This window comes from Xiphias gladius, chromosome 5 (genome assembly GCF_016859285.1).
Source record: "Xiphias gladius isolate SHS-SW01 ecotype Sanya breed wild chromosome 5, ASM1685928v1, whole genome shotgun sequence".
Classification (NCBI taxonomy): Eukaryota; Metazoa; Chordata; class Actinopteri; order Istiophoriformes; family Xiphiidae; genus Xiphias; species Xiphias gladius.
This window is the reverse complement of record NC_053404.1, coordinates 850,328-875,613: the sequence shown is the minus strand read 5'-3', so window position 1 is coordinate 875,613 and position 25,286 is coordinate 850,328. Positions and strand designations below refer to the sequence as shown.

General features: G+C 48.9%; 1 protein-coding gene across 3 annotated transcripts in view; it reads left to right on the top strand.

The window, feature by feature from the left end:
- Positions 1-25,286, top strand: part of ntng1a (netrin g1a) — a 268,615-nt gene that overhangs the window by 157,580 nt on the left and 85,749 nt on the right. For 2 of the 3 annotated variants that reach the window (XM_040126781.1, XM_040126783.1), the window contains one exon: positions 10,450-11,121. In XM_040126781.1, coding sequence (XP_039982715.1) covers positions 10,873-11,121 — 249 coding nt within the window. In that variant the 5' untranslated portion in view covers positions 10,450-10,872. Of the gene's footprint in view, positions 1-337; positions 604-10,449; positions 11,122-25,286 lie in introns of those variants that run through there. The other variant, XM_040126782.1, reaches the window with a different exon arrangement.

Below are 25,286 nucleotides of genomic sequence, written 5' to 3'. Positions count from 1 at the left end.
GCCTCTGCAGGTTTTCACGTCATTTGGTCGTTCCCACTGTCTCGTGCCATAAAGCAGCCTGACTTTATGCCGTCGAGCAGCGTAAGAGATTCCCCGCTGCTGTTGATCGGACCAGCGTGTGGTCTGGGGGATATTTAGTCAATTAAACTGCTCGGCCCAGCGACTGTGAACGAACTGGAGCAGTGGGAGATGTATCTGCTCGTGTCTCCGCTCAGCTGCCGCTCTCAGGCTTCAGCTGGGGGATAAACTTCAGGTGAAAGTCAGCTGTCAGAGCCCCGCCGCCTCAGTGTGCTGAGAGCGGGGAGTGCGGCCACCGTCTGCTGTCTCTGCTGCTCTTTTAGAGGGTCCTCTCCGAGTCCCCTTTCGTAATCTTGTCGCTCCGTTTTCACCTGTTGTGTCGAGAGACGTCGCATTTGGCTCGGAGGGGAGCTCTCCTCCATTCCCCGGGAGCGGCGGAGACAGGCGGGTCGCCTCTGCGGCGAATCTCGCGTTGCTGCGCCGAGCTAAGATGTCCCGCTTCGAATCGGATTTATTTGGCTGCAACAGGCTGCAGCGGGCTGCGCGACTGGCCGTCCCCGGTGGTACGACGCGCTGAGGACCGAGGTGAGAGGCTCCGACGGCCGATTTCTTTTGACTTCATCAATCGCCAAGTGGACGCCTGTAAAAACTTTTGGAGCTTCGCTGCGACGCGCGCCGAGAGGGTGGTCAAATTGTGCGTCGTGATTAGAGAAAAGTACGCCGACTATCTTAGACAGGCCTACTCGCTCAGCAGCCGCTTCTTAGCTTTCCCCCGCGTGGAAATGTACGAATCAACACGAGCGACGCGTTTGGTGCGACAACCGGAACGAACCCGGTGCCGTTGTCTGTGGACGCTGCGAAGGGAAGAGCGGTTTTGCACTTTGCGTGAGCAGGTCCGTGCAGAACGCGCCAGTCTACCGGAGAGAACGAAGGACACGTTGACGCGCTGTGGGCGCACAGATCCGAGTCCGCTGAGACGCACCTGTCACGCAGATAACAACACGCGGGATTCCTTGTCATTGGCTGATAACGCGGAGCAGGGCGCTCTTGTCACCCGACTGGATTTGCTGGATAAGAATTCATCTCTTATCTTTGAGTCACCTTTTAAAACCGCTCTCCGTCCGGTAGAGAGACGACTGACGCACCTTCTCTGTCACGTCCGGCTTTCTTTCCTTCTCGCTTTCCTTCTTTCTCTCTCTCTCTCTCTCTTTCTCTCTCTCCTTCCTTCTTTATCCTTGAACCCTAGGAGCATCGGGTCAGCGTGATGTGCGCGCCGCGCTAAGGGCCTCTCTGGGCCCACTGGGCCGCACGCAGACCGTAAACATCGACACACTCAGCCGAGTAGAGGCTTGCCAACTTGCCGCGAGGTTCACCGTGACCTGACGGCTTCACGCACTCCCCCCTCTCACCGTTTGCGGGACTCTCTCCTCTTCCATGGGGAATTTAATTGCGCGGTGCAGATGAAGACAAAAAATGAGACGGGATTATTCCCTGTCGCCAGTCGTTGATCCGTTTTATCCCGAGAGAACACACGAGTTTATAACGGCGCATCTGAGAGTTTGGGTGTGAAATTGCAATAAATGCAAGACCCCGCTCTCCTACACACATTTCTTTACCGCTCAACTGACCGCGCTTCATGTTTAGAACGGCACCTTCACCGGCGCTCCGGGGAGACGCCTTGTTATTAGTAGTGGGAGTAGTAGTATTGGTATCATTTTATTTGGACAGTTAGAAGATGTTCTCCTTCCCTTCATTCACACCTGCCTGGAGTTTAAACGACATACTGGACGAGGCAGGGCTGTAACAGTGTCTAAAGCCAGGCCATCCCGCTTTTTCTCGCATTAAAGGGACTTTGGAACAATTGCGCGCGGTTCCGAATTGTTCCAAATCATTTAGATATTGAGTTTGGTTTGGTCAGATAAACGGAATTAACCACTAACGCGGCGTTAAGCCCCGCTCACAGCCGGTCGGCCATGACTTTTCTGCACACGTTTGGATTTTTGTTCACGTCGGGGGTTGGTTGTCCGGCAATGTTTAACCGAGAGTCGGAGATTTTCTCCTCCTGTGTTACCCGGATGCACTCATTCCTCAGAGACCTTTAACACCCGCATTCGTTGGATAATTTCACGCGATCAGGTGAACTCCCCCAAAAGAGGTTCAACTACAGGCGATTCTCCTCCCTCCTGAGTTTCCAACGGGTCCCGAAAGGGGGGCTGGTGGCGAGGTGGAGACGGGCTGGAGGGGTGGGGAGAGAAACCTTAGGTGTGTGTGTGTGTGTGTGTGTGTGTGTGTGTGTGTGTGTGTGTGTGTGTGTGTCGGGGGGGGGGGGGCGACACAAGCAGAGTGTGCGTCTCCTCTAACAGAGCCTCGGAGCGCATTTTCTACCCCGTCATCTCCGTCTGGGCGGTCGGAGCTGCGCCGTGCGGCCGGGAGACGGCCGGGAGGAGATGCGTTGATGAGAGCGGATATTCTCAGCGGCCGAGTCTAATTGGTGCGATCCACGTCCCCGCCGAGTGGCCGAAACCAATCCATAACCAGGCAGAAGGCGAGAGAGAGAAGAGAGCGGCGGGGACGAGATTCGCGCAGGAGTCTCTGCGAACGAAGGAATTATAAGCAGGGCGACGGGAGCAGCGACGCACGCCAGCGGGTCAAAGTTTGTTTGGCAGCGGTGGGGGGTTCCTTCTCTGCGGACGTCGCTGCGCCGCAGATTGACGCCGCGATGGAGTGAGCCTTGGAGAGAGGATGATGGACACTTTGGCACCGGAGCTCCTGCTCAGAAATCCTCCCGTTCGCAGCAGGCGCGGTGCTGACCGAGCCCCCAGGTCGGTGATCCGTCTTTGGTTTTGAAGTGGCAGGAATACCCTCCCCCCTCGGCCGCCGAACACGCCTGAGAGATGGTGCGCACAGCGATTCCTCAGAGACCGGCGTGCGTACTCATCACTTTCCCGTTAAGGAGCGCACCTTAAAGAGCTTTTCTCCTCAGTCGTGTTCAGTCCGCTGCTCCGAACTTGTTGAGCGCTGTTGCGGAGCGGAGGGACACGGAGGGGCACTCGAGAGACGTAAGTTAAACCTTTTCCCTGTCAACTTGACTTTTTGTGCGTTAGAGTAGCCGGTTATCGCCGTGGGGAGTCACGCGGCCCCGGCCCTGGATGCATTCATCTCGCCCAACGGACCGAGGCGAGGAGCGGGCAGGACGTTGTGGGGAAAAAAAGCAGAAACAACTTTCAAGACTTTCTGAAGCACGAAGGGGGGCTCGCTAAAATGGAGAAACGAGGCGACCTTCAATGCGTCCGCAGATTAACAGCACGTCGTCCGCTCGCTCTTAGCGGCGCCCCCTTGTGGAGCTTCTCACCTAATCGGTGCCCATCTATCACGTATAATTACACCGGCGTCGGGCTGCAGCCAGTTGGCCCGTCTTTAACACGTCAGTATACGAGCGGCCTGTTACCGTCGGATTTGTTTTGGTACGTGGTCTCAACGTTGGCTCGCCCCACACGTGCCTCGGCTCCTCGTTTAATTCCCCATGCTCCTTAGCGCTTTATAGCCCAGTGAGTCAGACCTTTTCTTTTTCAGCCCTGTGTGATCTCTGGCTACGATATGACTTGTAACGGTCATGATCTGCGAGACCCAGGTGGTTTTTCTCTTGGCACTGTACCGGAGAATACCCCGGTTATTCCCGTAAGGACGTGCTCACAGCCACTACCATTGAACATGATGGCCCCCGGGCTCAGGACGCGGGCACGGGAACGGATGAACGTTCTTTGCATTTGTAGACGGCGTCTGTTCCTTCACAGGACTTTGACACAGACGAGTTCCTGCTCGTGTTAGACCGAACATCGAGCCTCACACTCACAATCGGTAGTCTTTTCTTCCTGTCTCTAACTGCTGTTGCAGTCTTATTCTTCTGTTTATTTTTTCTCCGCTCGTACAGAATGAGGACCGCTTTAATGAGTCATTCTGTGTGCGGCTTTTCCAGGCTTCTCACCATATTTCCAGCTTGACTGAGCTACCTGGGCGAGCATATTCTTCAGAGCTAAAGTGGAAATTTTTAGTCCCCCGACATGTCACTGCGGTTGCAGAATAATGTGCTAGCAGCCTTTTAGGAAAAGCGTCTTTAATAATGCATAAGGTGTTCCTGTGTCGCAAAGAGAGGCCGAGGAGAGGCAGAGGGAGGGATGGAGGGAGGGAGGGCGGTGGAGGCCTGATCTCGTCTCATCAGCGTCTCATCGGGTGCCCCGCGTGCCGCTGGAGCAACTGACGCTCGGGGGTGTTCGGCTCGACTAGGGGCAGCGTCGCCACGGTCGCCCCGTCAGAAATGCTGCTCTGGCACGCACGGCGCGCACGTGGCCGCTTCAGCTGCTCAGGGGAGGGGTTGGGGCGGAGGGAGTCAGAAAGAGGGAGGTTTGTGGCAGACGCAGTGAACGGCGTCTTTAGCAGTCAGGGACCCGCTCGACTTCAGAGGCCCGACCTGTCCGGCTCCAGTAGACTCTGGATTTGAGGAGAGGCCGCAGACACGTCCTGTTAAAAGATTGATGGCCCGGGCGGGGTCTGGGCACGGCGCTTCGATAGCCGACACCAAACCCTTCTCAAACACGAGAGGCTCTTAAACCCTGAACTCACGCCTTTCCTTCGGGGTCAGGCCCTCGTTACGGCTGGAATGTTCACTGCGCGAGCGATGGTTTATCACATCACAGGTGGAAAACAAACCCCGACACGAGCCCAGCTTGGTACGAGTGGAACAGGCGAGCCATTTGTCTGACCGTGGAGCAGAGCCTCAGCTTTGCTTCCGTCTGAATCTGCCCACCCATCCCCAACACGCAGTCAGTTAACCGGCTGTCAGCACTCCGCCCCTTCGCTACCTGTCATCATTATTAAAAGATCATAAGCCTGCCGACTGAAGGCGGCGACATTTTAGGAAGCGGGAGGGAGCTCTAAGTGACGGGCTGCCTGGGAGGCAAGCCCCAGGGATGCATCATAGGCACGCTCGCTGGCTGTCGTGCTCGCGGGACCGTGCGCCGATCTCCGTGTGCTTGTTCATGAGGACGGCAGCCGTATTGGCAGGTTGTTAACAGGCCAGATTAGGGATTCTGGAAAGGCAGGCGGAGCAATCTGGTGAGTGGAGCTCAGAGAGCAGGCAGGAGGCTTTTTTTGTTTGCTTGTTTGTTTGATTTGGTGAAGCCAGGCCAGCTTCTATCTTTATCTGTCTTTCATCTGTTTCTGACTGTCTGCCCTCCCGTCTTTCTGCCCCTCTCTCTCCTGCGCTCTTCCTTCTCCTTTAGTGAGCCACTGGTTGGGAATATGAAACAGGTCGAGTCAGAAAAGATGAAAGTGGGTAGAGAAAGGACAGAAGTAGGGTCAGAAACTGCCCTTGAAAGGGCCTAAAATCCATGAAATTAAAAGTGAAAGGGGGAAAAATAGCCCGGATATCAGTGGTAACCTTGTAATTATGCCACCTTACTCTGGGCCGAGCACATCCTCTACAGCTAAAGTGGCCGTTTTCTTTCTTTCTTTCTTTCTTTCTTTCTTTCTTTTCTTTTTCTTTTTTAAAATTTTCCGACATTTTTCGTTTTGTTGAAATGCTAATCAGTCAGGCGGGCGGGAGTGAAAGTACTGCCCTCTGTGGGCCAGCAGAAATGATTCCTGAGAGATTGTGACTGGACATTTCTTACCGGTGTGGCCCGGGAGAGAGAACTGGGCCTCTATGATCAAAGAACAACAAAAAATGCAGCTGAACCCACGCAAACCACTGGTCAGCAAGGAATATGTCAATCAATATGGGCAAAAACTGAAAGGTGGAAGGATGGAAGGTGAGGCCGTTGGGGACAGAGGAAGGAAAACACTGTGGGTCAAAACAACAAACTCTTTATCTGCAAAGCTGAAATATAAAGTTAAAGCGTGGCGTGTACACCTGCAGAAGTTGCAGTGCTGGAGTAAGAAAAAGAGGGAGCGCAGGGCCTCAAATGAAGGATACGTTCTTCCATTTGTTCATTCGAGGATATGCCTGATTTACAAGCGACTCCCCGCAGTAGTAAAGAGCGGCTCTGGGGACGCGCGTGAAACGTTTCCCCCGCGATCTGGACACAAAGACTCGGTCATGCTCGAGCGGCCCCGGGGATGAGATGGAGGCGGACGCCAGGGGCTGTTTCTCGGGCCCGGAGAGGCGGGGGGGCCGGGCGTGACGGGTGGGGCGACCTCGGCACGTGTTTGAATGTAAAGTGGAGCTCGCAGGTTGCAGCGGTGGTGGGTTGGTGTACTGTATGTGGTTTACTAGAATCGTATGGTGAAGGTCCACCTTGATATATTTCCCAGTAGCGCACTTTTTACTTCTTTTTTGCTCGTATTCAAATGTGTTTGGCCTTAATATTTGCATTTTTAAAGAGCCCCCCTCAACTCAAAAGGGCGTTTTGCTTGTTGTTGCTTCAGTCGGACGCTCACCAGAAGGCTGTTTTCCCAGGGGGAGAGCTTCTCCGTGCTCCCCTTCGGTCTGAGTTTACCACCTGTATCAACGTGCAGCCTTCAGTGCCCATTCAGTGAAGCAGGAGATGTCTTGTGCCCGGTAGTTACATTTCTGAAATGTAAAATATTTACATATTTGGTGATTATGGATGTTTCAGTGAGGAGACGATGTCAGTTTACGCAATGTTCCTTTTGTAAATAGCTTTGAAACGTAGTTGAGGCCACTGTATTTCCCTCGCTGTTACACCTCAACATTTCTGCTGCTATCTTCATTTTTAATATCCAACTTTTTCACATTTGTTTTCGGTGGGACTCAGTAAAACACTGCGGGTGCAGTCAAGGCTAAAGGAGCTAGAGACATTTATTTCACACTGCCTAGGCGAGTTCATCTATATTGTAGGGGTTTCCTTTCACAATATTGCAGAGGGAAAAAAGCCTTTTTTCTTTTTAAAGTTTAACACCAAAACTGTTTCTGCGGCCGTCCCCCTCCCTCGCACCCAGAGACCTCCGGCTGTTACTGAAAGTGTTTATCACTGTGCCTTACGAGGCAACGCGTGTTCCTGTAGATGGCAGAATTTCGGACTTCCTGCGAGCGCGCCTCCTCTGATGTCCTCAAACCTTGATCGATGGTTGGCGGAAGCGACCTGCCCTAAAATGAACCTTTTTCCCCACTTAAAATGCACGTCCACACTTCTTCCATCTGCTCTGCTTTTCTCTCCCTCGCCTCGCCTCCTTGGGGCGACGGAGGGTTATAAGCGGGGAGTAATGAGAGGAAGGGGCCACTGTGTCCAGGATGGTGGAGTGATAACGACCCCGCGTTTGCCATCTCTATTGCTTGTTATCGAAGCCTCGCCAGTGCTTGTTGTCTCATTACCCGTGACTCGAACCTCTCTTTATCCAGAGGTGGGATTTGAAGCGCGCACACACACACACACACACACACACACACGTGCAGACACTTCCCGGCCATCTCTTTGGTTTCCTCCTTAAAACGGAGGAATATTATGTCTCTTAATGGGAACAGGGAGCTCAGTGCCAAGAGTTCCTCTGGATAATTGGCTGCTTCCTCACCTGCTGACATCTCCCCCAGTGACATTCTTACATTTTACATTTAAGGTGCTTCATTTCTTTGGCCCTTAACCTCATCCTCCTTCCTCCGTCCTCTGACTTGCAGTACTTGCTCTACATTGTCTTTCTCGATCAGTTTCTGCAAAATTGAATCCCAGTTTCCAAGCATGTCCGTGGATAATGCTCGTTTCGATTAATGTGATGGATTTTTCTTTTGCACTAGAATGAACGGTATTAAATTACATACGCCAGTTTGCATCCAATCTTAGTGGATATTTTTAAACTTATTATGTCAGGTTTTTTGAGCATCTCACTTTCTACCAAGTTTGTCTGCAGAGATCCCGTTTCCAGTAGCATTAAAGCATGTTTTTTTTCTTCCATGTGCATTTGCTGCTTTGTGTAGGGCGTAGTGCGGCCGTATGCTGCCGAGCCTTTGCCCCTGACCTTGGCTGCTCCTTAAAATGGCGATTTACGTTCTATTAGACGGAAATGACTCTGAATGGCACGGGTTGAAAATATCTGAGGCGGATGCAGCTCCAGATCTGTTATACCTGGTTGACAGTGCATCAAATTTACATCTTGAAGAGGCAAATCAAAACATCACTGTTACCACAGTCCAGTATATACACATGTGCCCTCACATCGCCGTTCCTGAGTGGGGCCCCTTCATCTGTTCGTCCGATCCTCACATCTGTACAGTTTATCGACGTCTCTCTGTAATGACGTGAATCATCTGGAAGGTGTGTAGTTGTTTAACGTGTCTTCGGGCCTCAGATAAAGTGTTAATCTCACCTCGTCAGTCGTTCACAGCATGTGCTCAACAGCTTGTCTGCGCATCCCGTTAAGGCTGCAATTTAAACTTTGCATACATCTCTGTGACAGCAATCTGTGTGCGCCATGTCGATCTTTATTTATTTACAAACTAATGCAATAAACAAGCACCCTACCACACTATAGTTACACAAGGTCTAAGTGATCAGGGATGACTGGAAGGTGTGTCTGGTCAGGACGCACAAACACACACACACACACACACTCACTCACTCGCTCCGCTGACTGATTAAGCTGCACTTAAATGTCTACCAGTCTGTCCATCCTGTCTCTGACCATCGACTCTGGTCTCCATAAATCACCTGCTGTTTGAAGGCAGGAAACCTGCGCACAACTGCATCCGCTGGTTCGGCCGACTGGCCCTCTGCTGTGTTCCTGACGAGAGAGATATCCAGGACGTTTTTAGGTCAATGCAAAAACAAAACGGAGCAATAAATGACTGTAAAAGCAGACGATTCGTGACTACATTTCAGATTGATGCCAGAGAGATGAGGTGTAGGAGAAGAAAGCAGACAGTGGGGTTAAATGGTTTCAAGCTGCTCGGCTGCGTTTAAACAGGTTTTTCAAGACAAAACCTTTAGACAGAAGGAAACGCGAGGCCACGGCTCACAGTGGTTGGCAGGCCTTGCATCCTGGGAAGTAAATCACTGCATGCGATACGGTGCAGTGGCTCCTGCCGTGGACAGATCTACCACTGAAGAGATGGAACTTGGAAGCAGTCACCAGATATTTACCTTAACGTGCGACTGTTTTTATCTTAAAATGCAAAGTGGGACATTATGAAGTGAGTGGCCACTTCATTCTGTTAAAGGGAAACTCTGGTGTTAATATTCTCACGTGTTCACTGTGTTGAAAGGGAAATGAAAGCAGCTGTAATCTATAATATTATATGAACTATGGATGTGATGACGAACCCACGGAGAAGGATTATCACCGGACGCTGTGGTTCCCCTCAGCTCTGCTGAGCTTTACTGTGTCTTTCAGCTCATTGTTTTGATCTTCTGGCCAAAAGGAGAGAAAATGTTGGGTTTTCATTCATGAGGTGGACACAAAGTGAATTGATTGACGCTGCTCCATATCTGCCAACAAGTTTGCCCCATCGACTTCGTAAGGGGATATTATGCGGGTCTAGTGTTTGCAGCTTGTTGCACTGCGTCCGAGTGGCCAGCAAATTACTTGATGCTCAAGCTTCACTTTTAAATACCATTTGCTGTCGTCATTCTGGGGCACTTTCCTTTCATGACTTTCAAACGAAAACACAATTTATTCCACAACAACTGGTTGTAATTAAACTGGAAAGAAATGTATGTGGTTAGTGACAACACAGACACAAAAGTCCCCGGTTGAAAACACTTTAAATATCCGGATTCGATACAGCCGACGTATCCGGCTTTTACTTTTGAACTATTCAGGTGCAGCTACAGTAAATTCGTTCACTGCGCGGTGGTTGCATCCATGCAGCCCCCCCCTTCCCCACGTTATGGACACAGTAAAAGTCGTGTCTGCCAGCTAAAAAACAGAAGCATTTCATTGCATTGCAGTCTCCTATTTCTCATTAGACAGCTGTTAGATTGAAATTCACAAGGTTAAGCGGAGCGTCCTACAGTACCGTTCAGTGTTTATGATTAAGACAGCACCGTGTTCTGAACCCAGATCATCTGGGCTAAAGACGACAACGACTGCATGAAATATGACATTTCTTCCTGTTTGATGTACGCTCTTTATCGTCCCGGCCCATGCCGTCGGGGGTTCGTTTGAGGCGAGTGTAAGGCGGGAGAGGGGGTGGAGAAAGCTGTAACACTGTAGGCCTGATACCGCTGAGTGAGATCAGGGTTTGATATGAAAGCAGCCGGATCCAATTTACCCTAATGGCCTCGTAGACTGATTTTCTGTGTTCTGAAGGACAACAAACGCCAACGTGGCACCCTTTTATAGCACCCATCCAGCTTTGTATTCACACAAACACCTTTCACCCGCACGCCATCGCGCCGGCTAATGTTCCCTTACTGTCAATTTCTGTTTCCATAAGGGAGGTATATTCACCCCCTCCTTCCACTGTTTCTCGTTTCTCCGCAGCACCCGATTACCACACAGGACGAGGACGTTGATTGACAGCCACGCCAGCTGAGGAGACCTGTCACTCATCTTCCTATCAGCGTGTCGGGGGGCTATCTCCTTCTCACCTCCCCCCTCTTCCTCCACCTTCTCCTCCACCGTCCTCCTCCCTCCCTCAGTCCTCTCCTCTTATCTCCTCAATGGGCTGGTAACCTCAGCATCGTCGTAGTTATCCACCACTCCAGAAACCTGAGAGAGAGAAATAGTAAAAGAGGACCGGACACTTCTGAACCGACCCTCGCTGCACCCGAAGGGGAGTGTGGCATGCCTCCTCGCTCCAGCTGAGTGAGTTGTAGTGAGTGGAAGTAGAAGAGGGATCCCTCGCGCATACACCTTCAGACGGCGACACGGCTCCTTAAGAAAGGAGCTAAGAGAGGACCAATCATGCGTTTCCGTTTTGCGCTGACGCTGCAGGCGCTGTGGACTGGTGTTTGCCAGGCGGCCATGCAGCACTACCCCGCGGCATGGGGCCACTACGATGTATGTAAGTCCCAGGTTTACTCGGACGAAGGCCTAACCTGGGACTACATGGCCTGCCAGCCAGAGGCAGCAGACATGACCCAGTACCTGAAGGTTACTCTGGATCCCCCCAACATCACCTGCGGAGACCCCCCGGAGACATACTGCGCCCTGGTGAGTACACGCACAAGTGAAGGAAGCCCAAAAACCGTACACCTAGTTAAGAAAATACCAAGGCAGCTCTGTGTTATCTGTGTCTGTGTCTCGTGTATCCACGTGGCTCGTTCTGACCCCAGGCAGTAACAGGCATGTTCAAAGCCCCTGCGACTCAGATGACTGGCTGCAGCTGAGGAAACAGAGGTTTGTGCCCACCGACGTCACGTTCGGCTGTTCAGAGAGCCGCTTCTCGGTGTGCGCTGCAGACTCTCAGAAAATACTGCGTAATGTGACTTTACCGATGAAAACACACATCTCGCTCCCCACACACATCAGAGTCACGCAGAAAACACAGGTGCCTCAGTCACTGTGATTTCAAAGCGAGAAGACGTCCCGATGTGTGTCTTTTACCAGCGTCGGATGAGTGAGTAGCCTAAAAATTCATACAATCTCTGGATGAAACAGGGGACTAAAAATACAACAGTATGTATGGGAACTTCAGTGGAGCTCTATTTTAAGTGCAAATACACAAAGTTAGTTCAGCAACACTTTTCCCGGTGCAGTACTGTAAGCGTTCGTTGCTTTGGTCTTTTTACTCAGACAGTGGCCCAATATAATAACATATCTAAAATCATATTCAGTGTCAGCACTCATCGTTTTTCACCCTTAAAACTTATTTGTGGAATCTTTTGTGGGCCACTTTTCGCCTTGGAGACAGTGACTTCTCACTTGGGCATATTTGGTTTTGTGGGGGTCGACTTTGAGACGAAGTATGTAGCGCTGCACTCGTGTCTCTTCAGCCCCACTGGTTCTCACTGCTCCTGTTAACCACTCAGTTCTGTCTCTGTGTTTCTTTTAGCCAAGCTAGCCGAGCGGCTCCTTATGGAGGGCAATGTCAGTGGGTTAGACCTGCGGTCACCCACTTTGATCCAGGCTGAAATATCTCAACAACTTATCGGATTCCCTTGAAACCTTTTTCAGACATTCGTGGTCCTCGGAGGATGAACCCCTACTGACTCTGGTGATTGTCCGACTTACCCTGTAGTTCCACCACGAGTTCAACATTTGCGTTTTTTCGGTGACACATCTCATCGTCTGTTGGATGGATTTGCCATGGCATTTGGTGATTCCTAGATTTTCCTGTGGTGCCAAAATTGGAATTTGTCCAGTACTTTGGTTGATGACCAAAACACATGGCATCCCATCAGCCTCAGCTGTACAAAAGTCATCTCGCCAACATGCTAAACAACACTATGTGATCATTGTCACTGTGAGCATGTTAGCACACAGACATTAGCCTTTAGCTCAGAGCACCACTGCCTAAGCCCAGCCTCGTTGTCTCTAAACAGACCAGAGATACAACGCAACACTTCCTGTGCAAAGCAGATGTTTGTTTTTTTCATAAACTGGCAAAGGGTCAAATCGATATACATATCTGTTTGAATCATAGAGAGCAGGGATATTAATTTCCTTTATTTGCATGATATCATTGGACCAAATTCCTTTTTTTTTACTGTGTTATGCTTAAAGTGGTTTTATTGCTTAAAAAAACGTTTTAAAATAATGACCCAATTAGCTCCTTGCCTGTTTAATTTCACAAAAGCAGAGTGTAAGGTTTGTTTGAATCACACGGCAAATTTGACGTGACTGACTTGTTGAAAAAGGGCTCCACATTGTTGCACACTGGTAAAATCGTGATGACTTAAAAGTGATATTTCGTAGAATGGGAGGGATTTTATATTTAGACAGCGCAACGAAAAGCAGTGATTGGTTGAGCGGTTTACCCTCTGAAGTTTCCCTGATCCTGAGGATTCTGCAAATTATATTGCAATCATGAACATCACAGACTCCCTGTGGAGCTAATAATAAAATGAGCAAAAGATGCATATTGGGTCAAGTATTTAATTAGCAAAATCGCCCTCCTCCGCTTTGAAACTCTCAGCTGGTCGCCTCAGATTGCCGCTAAACCACGAGTCCATTTTGGGCCGTCGCGCGTTACCGAGTCATCAAAGATTCTCTCGGAACAAACGGCTTCAAGAGCTCTTTCGATAAATAGTGAGATGTTCCAGGAAAAGTAGTAACTTGAGGAGTATAAATAGACAGCCGACATTAGCAGAAAGTCAGCTGAGAGGAGAGACAGAGGAACAGAGGGGGACTAACAAAACACAGATGACAAAGGCAGTGAGAGTATGATCAAGAGAGAAGTGAGAAGGAGCGAACATCGGGGAGACAGAGACTCAGAGGGCTCTGTGCAAAGCATGCTGTAACTGAAGAAGTAATATCTCCTGCGTGGGGAGGGATGGACGCTCCGAAATGTGAATAATTCAACATGTTGTGTAGCGAATGTGTTTTATTCATAGGACACATCATGCAACCCGACATTTCTCGGGCACTTTTGAGAAATGCTGACTCCCGTGATTGGCCGAGGTTGGTTTGAAGTCACAGTGGGTCGGGGGGGTGGAGGAGGCGGGAGGCCATATCTAGGAGGTCGTGTGTGAAACGGGGTCACGCTCGCTTCTCCGATTGATCCACATCTGAAGCCGAAGCGCGTCTTCCTTTAGCTTCGCAGCAGCTGTGATGCGGGTAAATTGGCTGAATCCTGGGTGAGCGGCGGTCAACCGTGTCTGATTCTTCACCGGAGCCATTCTATTTCTGGATGCGCGGTTGAAACCGAGTTTACTATTATCCTTGCTATTATCGTTATTATTACCATTATTATCGCCAGCCTTCTGGCAGTCTGATGATCAGCTATTGAATTAGCGGGAGTTTGCCACACGCTGTCGCCCTCATGTCTCCGGCAGCCAGTGTGATAGCAGTGCTTCAATTAAACAGGCAGTGGTTAGCTCCCACGTAACCATTTCCCCTCTCTACTGTACTCCGCTCATCGCAAATCGCACAAACATCAGTGAAACATGACCCCTGCCGCTTACCATAGAGTCCAATACTCTGCAATTGGTTTATGTTTACCCCAGGCAGTAAAGTGGCTCCGAATCAACATCGGAATAATTATCATTGATATTCCAGCTACTCTGGCTGCCAGTATGCTGCTGCAATGCCAATAGTGGTTTGTATCGTGAGTCAGATCATTGCAAATTCGGGGCAATTATCATTAGGCCGCGTTATCGGAGAATTTCATCTCTCTGGTAATTGATTTTGTGCTCATAGAGGTGGGTGTGTTTTAAAGCCCGGAGTCTGCTTCCTGGAGTGCTGAAGGTAACAGACACCAAAGCCCGGGCGAGAGGAGAGCGAGACGGGGAGAGATGCTGCAGCTCGAGGGCGTGGTGCTTATATGAGCATGGTTATCTCAGGTTGCGGCCTTCGTCCCGGGGTCACAGATAAAGGAAGACAGCATCACACACACACACACACAGTACATACATACAGCAGTCTCCCCAGTGAAGACTCTGCATTCTGCTTCTAGCCCCGTGACCTTTTCGATAGCAATAAGCTGGCATCCAGTGAACTCTCGCACACGAATCTGCCATCATATGAGATTTCCCTTTCCCCTCCAGTTAGACTCAGACCGGCCTTTAAAAACCTGGACAGGTAGCACACACTCGACCTGTTGAAGACTGAGTTTGTGCGGGGTTCGGGAGAACAGCGCCGACTTAATACGAAAAGGACGTGTTATTGCAGAGGAAGCTGATTCCCGTTAACCAACCGAAATGACTAACTGACAGCTCTGATTGTGTATTCTGAAACCCTTCAACCTTGAAAACACAGAGAGCTGCCTGGCAGTCAGTGTGAATAATGAGGTCACATGTAGGTGAGTCTGTTCTGGCCAGTGCAGGTAGATGAAACCGAGCAGCGGCGGCGCTGTCTCTGTGTGCAGGAGGACTCTGAAGGGAACGATCGGCGTTTTATTGACTCTGCCGCGGAGATATGTGGCTTAAACCGAAATAACATCCAATTCGACGCTCCGGCACGCCAACGCAGAGCGCGCGCGCTCCCGCGCATGCACCGCACGCCTCTATTTGTGCCATCAATTTACAACCAGGAAATGCTGATGAATGCTGAAACCTGAGTCCCAGCAGGCCGATGCATTTCATAGCCAATCAAATCTAAATGAGGAAACGAAGGAGATTATTAAAAAGGCTGTGCAGCATGTGGCTTTCTCCTATTTTAGCACCAGCGAGAGGTCATTAAAGCTGTGTCATGATAAGAGAAGGTAGATCGCCGAGAGTCCTCTGCTTAGCTAATGAGAAAAGTAATGCAAGGGACTGATTTCAGCTTTAAACGGTGGATGCCTGGCTCTTCTCTAACCACCAGCAGTGCCGGATGAGCCAGTAGCGGTGGCCTTAGTGGAGCGTGTGGTGTTTATTTGTTCCACTCAAGCTGCGGTGTGGAACATAGTTCTAGTTTTCTATTTTTCTCTGTGTGCACATGTTTAAATCCCTGCCTTGGACTTGACCTGTTTTATTTCAGCCCCGTGTCTTTACAGTTAAGCAGTTCAGTCATTAGGCAGCGTTAATGAACGGAACGCAAGCCTGTTCACAGTAGGTGGTGTGGGGGTCACTTTTGTTACACTGGGCCGTGAACCGTTGAAAAGGTTAAAAATACTGTGGTGAAGATGAGATTGGATGTGAGGTGGCTTTTTTTGTTTTTGTTCTGCATTTGCTGTTTCTGATCACCTGCTCTCATTCAGTGAAAACAGGTTTGCATTGTTACTTCCCCATTCTCTTTATAGACATATTATACTATTAGACTGTACGTAAATATATACATTTTGCATACTTGGTCCTGGTTAAGTCACCCCCGTGCTTACCTGAGCAGATGGTACGCTCCAGTTTAACTCAGTGCTGCCCACGTCTCTGTAGGGGGAACAGGCTGCAGCTTAATGTGAAAGTCTTGGTTTTCTTTGGTGATTTTTCCACTTTAAAAATGGATTTTGTTGAACTTTGGAAGGGTTTCGTTTTGGCCTTTTGGCCCATTTTAGTCACTGGTAATAAATCTTTCCCCTTTTTGCATTAAATCCTGCCATTAGACGCTGCGCTGTTCATCAGCCCAATCAAAGATCTCCAGCGAACAGGCAACAGTCGTGATGGTCACTTGGAGCCACGGCCCGTTCATATGTGTCTGCCGTCTCCCTGAGCAGCCTGATGTCAGGGAACCCGTTCGGGCACCTGCAAGGCCTTTTCCAGGGTGCCGTGACCGCCATCTTACATTGTGATACACAAATCTGACCTTTTTCTAAGCTGATCCTGATTAGAGGTTTCAGACAGACAAAGCGTTTTAACTCCCCCCCCCCACGCTCGCACGCTGTGGCGCCTCTCAACAGGCTCCACGCTGACATTTTCTTGAGAAACAGTGAGCTGTCAGCAGCAATATGTCTCAGTGCATATTGTAACACTCAGTTACTGCAAGGGTTAGGGGAGATGAGAGGGAGAGAGGCGAGACGGTGGCTCTTTCTCAGGGCTACGCTGCCGTCTGTGACATACTGTCTCATAAACTTGTTTACACTGGCTTTTTTTGTGAGGAGTGAGATTGCAAAAACAAGCCGAAAGGCAGCTTTTCAGACCCGCAGGTTGACTTTAGAGAGGGTCAGTTTTCAGGAATGTGGCAGCAATTAACCAGCATTGAAACAGCGATTGCTCCTTCAGTAGAACTGTTTAACATCAGAAGATTAAGTCAACTTGATGTTTTCTTTCATCTCCCATCTTTCTCCAGACCAAACCCAATCAAAGGTTTATTGAAATTTGTGACTCGGGTCATTCACATATTCTTGCGGCGTAAGTCTTTGTTTTTTGTTTGATTAGTCATAGCTAGCCTTGTTATTTCTGCTTCATTCAGCGACAGGCAGCGTTTGACACTTGACCGAATTTTTTCACACACGCTCTCAATCTGTGCTGAAGGGAATTCTGTCTCTTGTATGCGATTTAATTAGCCCCATCGACCCTTAACAAACATTTTCAATGGGAAGTTGAGGTAGCGCGTACCGCACTATACTGTGTATTCATGATTGCGCTCGACTTGACAGGTACTATTTCGAGCTGCAGTCAAAGCTGCAGTCACATCACCACCGATGCGGCCAACAAATACGCCTGTTGCTGTGATGAGTCAGTTGACGCAAAACTCAATTGGCAACTGTTGCGATAATCGAATAATCCTTTGTCAGTTTTTTAAGCAGAAGTGCTGATTATGTACTGGTTCCAGCTTCTCCCATGTGAGGATTGGATGTTTTCTTTTGTCGTACATGATAATAAACTGATTATCTTTGGGTTTTGGACTTTTGGGGTGGACAGAACAAGACATTTGAAGACATCATCTTGGGATGAGGCAAATTATAACAGGCGGTTGTTACTAGTTCTTGCCATTTAATAGATAAACAGATTCATCCAAATCAATAATTAACAGATTCATCAATAATGAAAGGGTTAGTGGGTGAGGGTTAGCTGCAGCCCTAGCTGCAGTAGCAACAGGAGCCGCTCCCGATGTTCGAACGGGACACTGAACCCTCTGAAGAATCATTTATATCATCACCATCCTGACGTAACGAAGAGAAAATCTTTTTTTGCGAGCGCATACATTTACACCTCGTAGGGAAATTGTTATCAAGCTCCGTGAGCTGCCGAGCCCTCCGACACCCGCTCAGAGTGCCTCTGTGCTTCTCCCGCCATCCCTGCTCTGTGCACTCTCAGCTTCGCCTGCACGCTTGCCGCACACACAGTACGCACGAACGTGGCCTAAATATGAAAAAAGGGGGCTAACTGTGAGGAGTCGCTTCAGAGTGTTTGACACTCAAAATGTGTTTGGAGTTTTACTGCCATTTCTCTTGTATCGATCTGACCGAGTCACGCCGTGGCCACGATGCGAAACTGCTGCACAGGCCAGGGCTATTTCTGGGGGCTGGATATGCCTCACTGCGACCAGCCCATACGGGTTTAAAAGCACTGCGAGGTGAGAGGTCATGCTGATGCTGGCCCCTTAAACCCCAGGACCAACAAACGGTGTCATTCTTATAGACTGTACATACTAAATGCATTGTCGTGTATTGTGAAATATGGTTAAATCCAAGCAGAGATATCGAACAAGGCCTTCATGCTAAACAGTCCAAATAAAACACGAGTGTTTAGTTACAGACAGACTCATCAGATTCTCCTGCGGGTCCTATAGTTGCAACCTCCGAATCTGACTCCTTGAAACCTGCGGCCCGTTCACCTTTTCTTCCAGGTTCCCCTGATCCGAACCCGGCAGCATAACAAGCTTTCATTCTGTAGCTTGATACATTCGTCTGGAACGCTACCAGTGCAGTGAGAATAGGTGGAATATTGTCTAACACAGCACAGAGCTGTCGGAGAGTCAGACTGTATCTATCTGCCGGAGTGAAGGTTATAAACACTGCGGTCACAGGAGGATCTCATCATAGCTTCTCCGACTCCATCCTGTGCCATAAACTTTGCATGAGCGTCAGGCTCCGTTTGAATTTTTATCATTTTCTTATTTCCACCAACCACTCGCTCCTCCAGACCTTCAAGCAGCAGCGCAAACACAGACTTGTCAGCCAGCCCAGATCGGGCTCAACAGAAGTCCATTAAACAGGTGTTGGCAGAAAATCCTGCACTCCCTGTTGTGGGCATGTCGTGGCTCAGCATAGTCCACAGGCTGCGTAAGACCGAGTAAGGACACATCCAGCCTTCATGGACAGATTCTTTTGTGTGTGCCACATGTACTTAGTCAATGATTTCCCAGAGCGTCTTTCGAAAACCCCCAGAAAATATAGTCTCATCAGGTGTATAGTTGGTCATTTATGACACTTATGGATCTTCAGGTGCAAAGTTACGTCAGTAACAAGCTTTGGATTTCTCCACGTTTAAGCGGTGTGCAAGGTAGAGGTCTTCATGGGTCCAACATTTCACACCCAGTCCCAAACAGACCTACCTGTGGAAGACCTACCTGAACCCAACGTGACTGAATTAAGCAAAAAAGAGGGACCGGATCTGAGCGGGAGCGGAGCACAGCCAGACCCGACCCGAGTAGACCTGAGGATAAAAACAAAAATGTGGTCAAACGCCAGCAGCAGCAGCACGATGATCTATCAGTTAACGCGATCAACGAGCAGCTGCAGAAAAACAAAAAAGAAAATGATCATAGTAACAATCATAATAATCATAATGTCGTACGAACAAATGTAAAGTCATAGAAACTGAAATAATTAGTTGAAAAAAGACAAATTTGTATGAATTAGGTAGTGTCCGGTTTCCACCTCCTGCACCAACAATCAAGCTGGACGACAGATCGACAGAGGACGACGTTCTAACCTGTTTAATATCTGTCAGTCAAATTACACAAAACTCTCAATCTGCTGCAATATTGCTGCATTCAGGCAATGTCGGAGGACTGGGAAGAACAAGGAAAAACCTCTGTTACTCCGGCAGCGCTAACACATTGGCCCCTAGGGTGGTCAGTTAGCCCCGGTGCTAACCTTGTAGTCACAGTGGGTAAACAGGCTAAATGAGCCTCCATTCTTGAAACAGTTTGTTACCAAGCTAAACCAGATCCAGACAAGCAGCTGCTGCTCAATGAGCTGAATGGACTGTATTTCTGTTAATGTTGGATTTTATTTTTGGTGCATTAGCAGCCATTCTGCCAACAGTCTGTTGACACGTCTGCGCGCAGATACGGTCGCTTTCAGAATTTCACAACATCCCCGGCGCGGAATTACAAGTCGGAGGCTGAAGTAAACGGCTTTCCCTGCTCAGCTGCTTGTAATTACCGATTAAACGATGTGAAGTGAAAGTGGCGTGTGCCAGGACTAACTGGCGCTACGCTGCAGTACAAGAGCAATGCCCTTTCTATCGTCACTATCACCTTTGACATGATCGCCGCCGTTTTCAGCCTGTACCTTCCCTGTCTCCACGTCATCAGGTGGTTTTTGTTTTCCTACTGTCGAGTGGGAATGGAAATGAGAGTGCTGTTAAAAAAGCAAACAGGAGGATGTGTTTACTTACAGCGAGAAAAGTTTGTGAAAGGGAAGTTAGTGAAAAGTTGGTTTGCAGACAACATCAGGTGTCGCCGTGTGAGCGTGTGACTCGTCTATCTGGGCTCCATCAAGGCGTCGAGTGTTTCCTCGCCGTTTACACTGCCATACCAAGATAACAGAGGGCCTCCTTGACTCCAGCCTCCCACAGGGTTTTCTGTTGACTTTTTTTTTTTTTCTTTTTTTCAGAGTTTGCAGCAAAACATGTCCTCCTTTGTCACAATGTATGGAGTTGGAAGCTTGGAGAGGCTGAAGAATGGAAATTCTCGGTTTCTGTTTTTGTTCGTGCTTAGATGTCAAACTACACGTTAGGCTGCGAAAGAGCCAGTTGGAGAATAGTCTCTGGAGTCAATAGGAGAAGGACTAATGTTGGGAAACGAAAACATCAGACAGTACTTCGCTCTCACTCGGCTTTGGTTTCCATATACTGAATGATGAATTCCCAGAAAATTAGTATTGAATATAAGTCAAGGGAGGAATCATCTCTCATAGCTCAGATTTAGCCTATGAATATCTTAAAGGCTCTGGCTATTGACTGCAAGTCACCCAGAAATATCGCATTGTCTCACTGTTAAATGCTCAGCGCACCCGCTGGATTTGAGGACCCGTGCATAATGTCAACCAACCATATGGGCCTTCACAGTCACAGGGATTTTTTTCCTCTCTCCCATGTACAGGCCATTATTTGACGAAGGAATTTTTACCCCCTTTTCTCCTCTATTGCTTTTTGGGCTCTAAATCCCTCGTGCGGTAATGGGGGCTTTTGTTGCATTTCACAGTTCATCACTCATGGAAAATTGCGGTCCGGAAGCCCCCCCCCCCCGACCCCGCCCGTCACCCCCCTGTACTCCTTCCACCTCTGCGCGTGAGGCTCAGAGAATAGATGGAGATACAGTACTGGGCCGCTGTTGACTTTTAATTGCTCTTTGAATCTCCAGGGAAGATTTCGCGGAGCTCACTTGCTTGAACGCTGGTCTTCACAATACCCCCCTCCCTCTTTGGGACGTGGCTAACGGATGACAGGCACACACCACACACACACACACACACACACACACACACAGGCCAATACAGACAAGCTAACAGAGCCCAAAGCATGGCATATGGTGGCATTCATATTTAGAGGCACTCATGATTTCATTTATTTGTGTTTGGGGCTTTTAATGTTAATTGCAGCAGATAAGTGGGAGTGTTCTGAATGGAGCAATCCCAGTAATCCCATCCCTCATTTTTATCCATGGTGGGGGGTCAGATCCTCCGCTCTCCCTCCACTACTCAGCTTTTCAAAGCAGCAGGGCCTCCCGTCCATTATCAGCACAATAAAAACCTTTCTCGGAGTGACTGGTCTATGCGGTGTGTGTGTGTGTGTGTGTGTGTGTGTGTGTGTGTGTGTGTGTGTCGTGTGTGTGTGTGTGTGTGTGTGTGTGTGTGTGCGCGCGCCTCTCTGTCTCTTCCTATTTGTGTGTGTGTCTACATCCACACCACAGGCTTTCATGAATTCTGAGCTGCGGCTCACATCTTGCTGTTTCAGACGACTGTTCGCATCTATTTTCGGGTGTAAGCTACACATCCTAAAATTAGTCCGTATACCAGACTAATGTGAACTGCTATGACGGTGTAGAAAACGACAAAGATGTGTAAAATAACAGTATCTTAACATCACCGAGCCTACGCCGATGTAATGACGGTTGTCTCGGGTGAGCAACATTTACTCACTGTCATGGCAACGCTGACAAAATCCAGACAGCAGCGTTCAAATACGAGTCACATGTAGGCCACATACCTTGGGATCAGTTTTGCGTGACGTATTCATCTCATCCTGACGGGAAGGGAAAAATACGATCGGCGCTTTTCGCCATTTCAGACGTATTAGAAAGCCTCAGAAAGGAGGAATAAAACCTAAGAAATGCGGCGCGTTCGGCTGCAGCCTTTGAAAATGCAGGGTAAGAGATTTAATGCCTGTGTAATCTCTTGATGTCAAAACAAGACCTTTTACAAACAGAGGAAAAGAAAACCATTTTAAAGGCAAAATGGGGAATGACCTGCTGACAAAAACTGTACTTGTTGTTGAGGTAAACTCAGAGCACTAATGAAATGCTTGTTCAGCTCAGAGGGATAATGCGAAATATGTCCAAGTGGAAGCAACTTTCGTGGAAGTTTAATGCCTTTCTGGCCAGCTTCCCTCCGTGGAGCACTCCTCTCCCGTCAGACAGCTTTTAGGTCCGTTCCGTCGTCCACTTTGTTTGAGGACGTCACCCTGACAGCCTTCGAGAAAGGCTCCCGGATTACGTTGACTGACAGCTCCCAAAAGCTAAGATTTGTTGTGTCTGGCCCGCACCCGGGCATAGGGCAAACTCTGAATCAATTGCAGCACTATCAGTGATGGAAATTGAATTCTGAATCCTAGCGCTGAGTACCCCCTCGTGAACTGCATGAGAGCATTTTTCCACTGCTCGTCCTGGGTACTTTTCTCCCTGAGCACAGATGCAGCTAAGAGAGTGTAAAGTTGTAAAGAACTGACATGCACCTTTTTTGAGCATCAGAAATAGAACTCAGGGAGATGGAATTGTCTTCACGGTACAGAGTCGGCGGTCTTTTAGAGCGATATTAGACTTTCTTGTGCACTCGGCTTGATCCTCACACTGAGAAGTACTTTGACATTTGCTGCCATGTATCATTTTGGATGACTACCCATCGATGCAAACAGGCTGGAATGCTAGTTCAAAAAGACAGCAGACAACAAACCAAGTCAAACGAAGTGACGCTTCTGCTAGAAACCCTATCAGACCCATACAGGGATACGCGTTTCCAAAACTTACACAATTATAAGAGCTGTCACTGAGATTTTGAGCCTTTCAGCTTCTGGGAGCGCCCTGAAATGGCTCCTCTGTGCACCGTCCTTCCTACACATGACGGAGTTGCTTCGTAAGCTAGCGTCTGCCCCGCGGAGGGAACTGGCGCGGTCAGCGCGCACGACCGAGGCCTGGAAAATGTGCTTGCTTAATTATAGGAGGGGAATAACCAGTGCAGCTATTTACACCTAATTCTGACATAAATCTACTGTTATCGCACTGGCGAGACCGTCCTCTCCCCAATTTAGGAAGTACCCCGGAGCTTTTCCTTAATAAGCAATCCTCCTGATTAAGCAGAGGCAAGAGTTACAGCCTCTTTCTGTGGGAGAGAAAGGGACAAGAGGAGCCGAATTTAACCAGAGGGGAGGTGGTTAGCAAAGTGCCGTCACGGATATTGAGATGGTTAGCATTTTATTAACCCGAGTCGGGACAGAGAGTGAGCACTTGGTAAATTGGGTGCAGACTTGCAGTGTCTGCAGGACTTTGGCCTAAGGGGGCTGGAATATAGACGCTTGGCATTTCAACCTCTCCATCTCCCAAGCCATCCGCTCAGGCAATACTGTCTGCCTCAGTCCATTGCTCCCCTAATTAGCTAGTTGTTCTATTTCCAGCGGCCGCCAAACTAGTTTCAGTCATTTTGTTCGGGCCTCACGGTTCTGGAATGAGAGGACAGGCACTGAAAACATCCCCCGCAAGGTGCCAGGCACTTGTCAGAGGAGCGTGATGTGACAAGGGTGCAAACGGTAATCTGTTCATTATGTTCGCAAGGACGGCGAACGAGTGAGAGGCTTGGCGTGGAAATGCATTTTACATCCCCTCTGTCTGCGCATCAGAGGCTCTAAATGAAATGACTTAGTCAGAGTTGCCAGGCATTAGCTGTTACTCTGGGACACACATTGTTGTCGCGTCGAAGGCTCTCTTTAAACGACATTCAGCATGGCTTCAGACTATTCCCCCACCGTAAACACCGGGGCGATACGCCAGGCTGCAGACTCTGTGGCAGAGAGCGTTGGCGTTTGATATGAGTCTGCTACCCCCCTCCCCGCCTGAATTCCCTTGGATCTCATCAAGGGCTTTCTTCTACTCGTATTATTAGCTGGCTTGCTGTCTTGCCATCACCTTTACTGCATTAGAGAATACCAGAGAAACACTGAGAAGCTGACGATTACAGATCAGTTGTCAGTTACATGGATTCCAGATTTTTATATAGACGATACATTCTTCTCCGGCCTGCCGTGTGCAGTGTGGTGCTTTTATGCCTTGCCTGTCAGCGCATGCACAGTTTTTCCTCCTCAAGTGGAAACTGAAACGGTGTGTTGCTGCCTGCATGTGTGCCAACACTAGGCACCGAGGTGAAAAAAAAATGGAGAGGCAACAGCAGCTACTTTGGACAGATGCAAAACCAGGAAACTACACAGGTTTACAATTTCACATTTTTTATTACACACAGTGTAATCGAGGTACATACCTGTTCTCAGGTCAGTGCGTATGTGCTGACTGTCTGGTAGCTGCGTTCGCTCCGCAGAGACCGGTTTTTCCGCCTGGTCTAGAAATTCTTGCTGCGTTCGTGTTCGGTAATCCTCTCAGAAAGATGCCTGAGATCCCGAAAGCCTGTTCCTGACCGGGTTTATGCTAAGCTAAGCTAACATCATATTAGGCAGACAGACACGAGTGATTACGATCTTCTTATCCATCTCTCCGAAGGAGAGTGAATTTAAAAAAAAAAAAAAAAAAATACTGCCGCATGAGACACAAATATGAAGAAAGTTGAACAAAATTCTTGCAGGCTGCAGCCGCATCACGCTGATTCTGTGGGTCATGAAACAGCATAAGCACAGAACTGTGTTGTCAGCAATGCACAGAAAGAGAGGCGGTGAGGACGGAGCCATTAACGCCTATGATTTACAGCTGCAGCGATGATGGTGATGTCGGGGCTGTGTCATCATTGCACGGTCACTGTATTCTGTGTTGGAGCCGCCGACTGCACTCCACAACACAGTCGCTTTGAAACAAACGTGATATCACTGGTGTCAAGAAAACCCAATGAGGTCGGGCTCTACAAAACGGTGCAAGTGCACTTTGGCTGCCAGTAATTCTGACACTCATTCTCAGTTTTGCTCTGCAACGACTGAGCAATTTGTTTTAGTCCCAGCTGAATAAAATACGTCCCGATAATAACCCTAATTAGCTTCCCTAATGTGCCACCCCCTCCTCCTCTAAATTCTCCCTCTGCTGTGCAGTGAGGTTGGAACTCATTCAGTCCTGCCACCACCTCTCAGCTGCCTGCCTCTATCAGCATTAGCTTTAACCACTAATGTTACAACGTATGTGAATATTACAGAGACTAAACGTAG